The sequence below is a fragment of the Priapulus caudatus genome, unplaced genomic scaffold, assembly GCF_000485595.1.
Source record: "Priapulus caudatus unplaced genomic scaffold, Priapulus_caudatus-5.0.1 Scaffold2985, whole genome shotgun sequence".
In the NCBI taxonomy this organism is placed as follows: Eukaryota; Metazoa; Priapulida; class Priapulimorpha; order Priapulimorphida; family Priapulidae; genus Priapulus; species Priapulus caudatus.
In genome coordinates, this window is record NW_014580046.1 from 5,556 (window position 1) to 12,245 (window position 6,690).

Below are 6,690 nucleotides of genomic sequence, written 5' to 3' on the forward strand. Positions count from 1 at the left end.
GAAACATTGCTTTAATTTTATTCATACTCACCGATGTTATCTCCACGTTCGTAAACCTCGAAGTCAAAATCTTGCGGTCGTGAGGCAAGCAGGCGAGCAGCACTCAACCCTGACGGCCCAGCTCCAATCCCAGCCACTCGTAATGGTGCCATACTAGATTTTCAACGTATAATATATAATATTTTATACGTGTATTGCTCAAAATAATACAGGCTTGAACTTAATTAGGGCATATAAGTTTGTTATTATGTGCAATGATAATGTGATTACGCCGTTGTCTATGCCTCTTATAGTCAGGTTACAGGAGTGTCAAAGTCTCAAACTTGGCACAGTTGTAGTTTATGACAGTACTATAATTATTAGAGGGGGTGCCCAATGCAGATATTCCTTAGAAGGGAATTACAGATAATTTAATGTTTGAACCACCCGACTCCGAACCCCCCTACCGCGCCCGCCTGTACTGTGTGTACTGGCGCATTGTACCATATAAACAAAAGAATAGTAATATAATAATAGAAATAGATAGACATGTTGTCTATCTATTTCTATGCATTGTACAGCTGGTACATGTATTGGCATTGTATACAGGCGGGCGCGGTAGGAGGGTTCGGAGTCGGGTGGTTCAAACATTAAATTATCTGTAATTCCCTTCTAAGGAATATCTGCATTGGGCACCCCCTCTAATAATTATAGTGCTGTCATAAACTACAACTGTGCCAAGTTTGAGACTTTTGACACTCCTGTAACGATTCGGCCCATATTTTGCACTAAGGGACCTAACTATAAGAGGCATAGACAACGGCGTAATCACATGATCATTGCACATAATAACAAACTTATATGCCCTAATTAAGTTCAAGCATGTATTATTTTGAGCAATACACGTATAAAATATTATATATTATACGTTGAACATCTAGTATGGCACCATTACGAGTGGCTGTGATTGGAGCCGGGCCGTCAGGGTTGAGTGCTGCTCGCCTGCTTGCCTCACGACCGCAAGATTTCGACTTCGAGGTTTACGAACGTGGAGATAACATCGGTGAGCATGAATAAAATTAAGGCAATGTTTAGCCTAGTTGCGTTTACTACAGAATAAGCATGATGTGGCGGCATACTTCTAACTGCGCTACGTAACGTAGAGCGTGACGTATACGTGAACGAAATGCATATATGCAATAATTATGGTATACGTATGCCATATCAGCACATATCGAATCGAAGTTATTGTGGGTGGGTATCCGATTCCTTTCCCATCTTTTATAAAGAAGATAGGAAGTTCAATTGACATTCCCCCCCCCATCCTCCACGCGGCACATCGGGATGCTTACACGCAGGTTGATCATTAGTACAGTAGTTTTAATTGCGCCTGCCTTAATTAGGAGGTACGTGGGTGTACACGGAGAGGACAGGGCTGACTGAAGATGGCTTCCCAGTACACTCAAGTATTTACAAGAACCTTACAAGAACATGTATCCAGGTAGGTGATACGATGTAAAATGACATGCAAGCTATAGTTAATACACTTACTCCTCTTCTGCGCTTCACTGCACTATAGGTGGCACGTGGATGTACTCAGAGAAGACAGGCCTAACTGAAAATGGCTACCCAGTACACTCGAGTATTTACAAGAACCTTATCACCAACCTACCTACGGATGTGATGGAATTCCCTGACTTTCCCTTCCCTTCGGATTCGAAGAAATTTATGCATTGGAAAGAGGTGTGTATTGTTGGGTTCTAGTTAAAAATATTAGCGGACTTGACAACAATAACAGTGTAATTTATATAGAACCTAATGCAATGTAAACGTTATCTTCAGATTTATATTAAAACCTAGATTTCGTAATACTTTGCGTAGGTTCGAGACTACATTTTTGCCTACGCCGACCAGTTCAACCTTCGAAAAGACATCCAACTAAATACAGATGTAAAGTCTGTAAAACGCATCACCACAAAGCCTGTCCCATCGGAAGCTGCCCACCAATCTCCCAACAGACCACAGTGGTTGGTGCGCACGACTGCCCTTCAGGGAGGAGGCAGCAAGGAGAAGGTGTTTGATGCTGTACTAGTCTGCTCTGGACACTATAGTGTCCCTCACTATCCAGACATTCCTGGTCAGGAGAGCTTCAACGGGGTACATCTGCACAGCCACGATTACCGCCATCCTGAACCTTATGCCGGTGCGCTACCTAAATTAGTATAGCTCATACGGTCTATGTCTCCCTGGGTACTGCCGGAACGTACCCTGGTAACTATTTGATATGGTTAGGGTTAGGGTTAGGGAGTAGGCGTAGGCGACTCCCTAGACTCGTTAGTGGAGTAGGCGAGGTACGGTGCGGCATATTAGAAATTACCAGGGTACGTTCCTGTATACCGGGCCGTACCCAGGGTACGTTCCGGCAGTACCCTAGGAGACATAGACCCGACGAGTATTAGTATATATACCGGTTATTTTGTTATACATACTGGATACACCTAATATATAGTTAAGCATACAATATTATACGGGAATATTAAGCTGAAACAAAACCTACTTCGTATCTTGCTGTAGTTACATTATATCAGAATGTCACGCTGCACCGTCTACCGTTAAAGTTTTATAAGACATCTATTTCTACAGGCAAGCGAGTACTCCTGATGGGAGCATTTCAATCTGCATTTGACATCATGAAAGATCTCTACCCTCACGCATCCGAGGTGATCATATCACTCAGCGAACTAGACGGTCTATGCCTGGGTGAGCTGTACAAGAAAGGGCTGCTACCACACAACGTGAGAACAACGACATTCCCGCAGGCGATCAACGGTAGCGTGGTGACGTTCACCGACGGTGACACGCTCGAACCAGACGTGATTATTTTCTGCACCGGCTACGAGTATTCGTTCCCATTTCTCGACGCCTCGTGCGATGTCACTGTTAGCGAGGGTAAACGCATACAACCATTATTCAAGCATATGATCCACAGCAGGTACCACACGCTCATGTTTATCGGCATGCCGTTTACCGGCCTCGAATTCCCACTCGCGTACCTCCAGGTTCCGATTGCGCTTATGATCCTTGATGGGTCACTGGCGCTCCCTAGCGAGCAAGATATTAACAAGGAGACAGAAGCGGACTACCGCGATCGGTTAGCTAGTGGACAGAAACCCCGCCACGCCCACAAGTACGCATTCCCTCCCCGTTGGTCGTATACGGTTTACTGCGATGAGATTGCCACATTTGCAAAGATCGATAACGTCATGCAGCCAAAGTACCGCTCGTTTGAAGTTGTCATCGCTGCAATGTTAAAAAATATGATGACATATAGAGACTACAGCGTCTCTGACTCCCATTTAGAGTGTCACCACAGTCCATGAGGCATAACCTCCAGAGTGTGCGCAACTCTAGCTGCACGTGAAACATTAGATTAGGGAATGTTTGCATATAGATAGTAGATCGATATCCAGATATCGAGCTAGGCTTCTCTGGGCCAGGCACTCATCACTGAGTGTGACTAGCATACGACAATGGGTTGTTGAGAGCTATTGTAGTTGTCCAGCCGGAGATGTGTTCGGCTTCCTCGAGGTGGCTCAACAGTGATATTGCCTGACTTAATGTTTTGTCACAGAGACCCAAGATACATCTACGTTCATTGACATTACAAGTCACTTAACGTGTATTCGATACGATAGCCTATAATTTAGAGCAGTTGTACTAATATACACACATGTAAAATTGTTTGGAATCAATATAAATATAACAGGTAGTTGATATCAGCCATAAATTGAATCATATAGCCGCATTGAATGGCATGAAAATGTTCACATCGCGAGATTGATACTGAGTATTAATATTATAACTATTCTTCTGAAACACAAATGAAGCTTTCTGCCACTGTAATCTTATCTACAACTCCGTGGATATTTTTTGTATAAATCGCACGCTTCTGTTATGAATGTTTTGTCATTTGCGGGCTTGTTATTGAACATTCCTATCTTTATAAAACCAAAATACACTTTAACTAGTACTATCAGAAATCGGTTGTTATTCTCCTCTATCCTTCGCATGTATCACAATACAATAATTATACAAGAGCGCTTGACGAATAATATATTTTCCTGCTGTAGTTCCTCCATTTTTATGTAGCAGTAGATATGGATGCTGATAAAGTAACGCTGATCTCATACGTAACAATACACGTCTTCAGCTTGTACTGTCGCTAGCCGATCACAGCCGGTGAACGAGAGAATGATAGATTTAGAAGAATTATGTCGGTTTTTAGAACGTTTTGTGAATCGTACAGGGACCGCGTGAAGTCTTTCCGCGGCGCCTATAGAGTACTGCTAACAAAGATAATGATTATGAATATTTGTATGCATATCAAAAGTCAAATTTTAGTTCATCTGACAGGGGCGGGGGGATGGGGGTATATCCCCCCACACTTATTGAGGTGGGGTGGATTTCATCCCCCTTACTTTCAGGAAGAAAATGGGGAAAAATTTAATATTTTGCAGGCAATAAACACTGGATATTTATAAATCCGTCATCGCTATTCATACTCTCCTAATGTATTATTACAGAAATGGAACGTGACATACATCTACTGTAAAATGGCTGTAACTCGTTCCAAGAATGACATTATTTTACTGAAACTCAGACGGTAAATTATGGACGCATATTCGCCATACACGATTTGTTTTCAAAATCCCCAAATCACGTCTTATCACTGCTCCTTGCTTTATTCAAAATTCGAATAGACCTATTGAGAGTTGGGATATTTAATTTTCACGGGGATTGAATGGGAAAATTTAATTTCATCTCACTTCTTTGGGGGAAGGGGGTGCTGAGACCCGACCGGAAGTATATTCCCGATTTTGTATAAGGGGTGAAAATATGCACTTTTTGGTTCAAATCTGGTTGTTTTTCTCATATTTTTTTGCAGTTTTGACGTTCTCAGAACAATATATTTTTAATCAAAATCAGGGGCAGATGATTCCAGTGCTGTAGTTGTCAACGGGGGGTCGGTAGCACGGGGCGGTTGCCCCCCCTAGAATTTTCAGGGCAAAGGTATTTTAGCCTAGGTAAGTCTGCACTGGTAACCCCAGCGAGGACATGTACATAGCACAAATTTGGTAGTAAGTATTTTAGTCTTTTGTGTCCCCAAAAGTAAAAATACTCAACTCACCAGTGATGTTATTGTGATGAAGATTGTTTAATAGTGCTGCCTCATCGTGCAGGAAATTGCATCGAAGAGGTGTTACTTTCAACAAAATTTCCGTAGGGGTGGTCCCCCGGACCCCCCTCCCCCTAAACAGGAGGGGGGAACCCTGAAGGAGGAAAAATCCTGATATTCTATGATAAAATGTCCAAAATTGATTGCTTTTAGATTGCAACTTTTTAACAATTCCACACAGTGGGAGGGGGACACCCCACCCCCCGGGCGCTTCGTGCCTTTGAGCTCGCATGATTCGCCCCCTCTATAATTCACTTCTGGATCCGCCACTGGTTGTGTGTGTGTGGGGAGGGGGGTTGCGTGTTATTAAACCTCTGGGATCCAAAGAAAAAAATTACCNAACGCATACAACCATTATTCAAGCACATGATCCACAGCAGGTACCACACGCTCATGTTTATCGCCATGGTTGATTTACCTCTTGAGTTCGGACTCGCGTACCTTCAAGTTCCGATAGCTCAGAAAATTATTGATGGGTCACTGGCGCTCCCTAGCGAGCAAGAAATAAACAAGGAGACAGAAGCAGACTACCACGATCGGTTAGCTAGCGGACAGAAACCTCACCACGCACACAGGTTCGTATTTACTCCCCGTTGGGCTCCGAGTTCATACTGCGATGACATTGCTAATTTTGCAAACGTTGAGAACGTCATAGAATCAAAATATCGATTCATTAACGCTGCCTTTGATGAAATGCGTGAACATATTATGAAGTATACTACCTCAACCCTGAACCGGAGCAGTAATGTCAACTACATGGGTTGGGTACGCAAGGTTTTAAAATGCGTGACCTTGTTACTCCGCCAATGGGTTGGCAGGAGGTTATGTTTTCACCGGCGTGTGTTTGTTGGTTTGTGGGTTTGTTTGTGTACATCCTAACTGAAAAAGTTATGGACGGATTGTCATATTTTCAGGATAGGTTAGAAATGGGCTAACTTAGAATTGCTGAGATTTTGGTGGTGATCCGGATCCAATTAATTAATTAATTAATTAATAACATTTTCAGGATAGGTCACAAATGGGGTAACTTAGAATTGATTACATTTTGGTGGTGATCCGGATCCAATTAATTAAATTTTCAGGATAGGTCTGAAATGGAGTAACTTAGAATTGATTACATTTTGGTGGTGATCCGGATCCAATTAATTAATTAATTAATTAATTAAGTTTTCAGGATACGTCAGAAATCGGGTAACTTAGAATTGATTACATTTTGGTCGTCATCCGAATCCAATTAATTATTTAATTAATTAATAAAAAATTTTACAGTCACAGAATTCAGCTGTCTTGGCGGAGGTCTGTGCTCTCCGAGTGCTCTAGTTATACATGCGGCTGTACTATACGCGTATAGCGCAGAATAGAGGAAATAAATGTGCATAAAATATACGTTTACAATATACATCGTTGGAAAATAAGTATTATATAATAGTGTCAGAAACACAAATGTTGCTTTATTAACTCCTGATAATGTATAT

At 42.1% G+C, this 6,690-nt stretch overlaps 1 protein-coding gene across 3 annotated transcripts in view; it reads left to right on the forward strand.

Annotated features, from left to right (window-relative positions):
* Positions 1–4,019, forward strand: part of LOC106819215 (flavin-containing monooxygenase FMO GS-OX4-like) — a 6,843-nt gene extending 2,824 nt beyond the window's left edge. The window contains exons 2-5 of one of the 3 annotated variants that reach the window (XM_014823862.1): positions 921–1,042; positions 1,559–1,722; positions 1,861–2,182; positions 2,623–4,019. In XM_014823862.1, the coding sequence (XP_014679348.1) occupies positions 921–1,042; positions 1,559–1,722; positions 1,861–2,182; positions 2,623–3,359 (1,345 nt within the window). In that variant the 3' untranslated portion in view covers positions 3,360–4,019. Of the gene's footprint in view, positions 1–920; positions 1,043–1,079; positions 1,234–1,558; positions 1,723–1,860; positions 2,183–2,622 lie in introns of those variants that run through there. The other 2 variants (XM_014823864.1, XM_014823863.1) reach the window with 2 other exon arrangements.
* Positions 4,020–6,690: the final 2,671 nt, after the last annotated feature.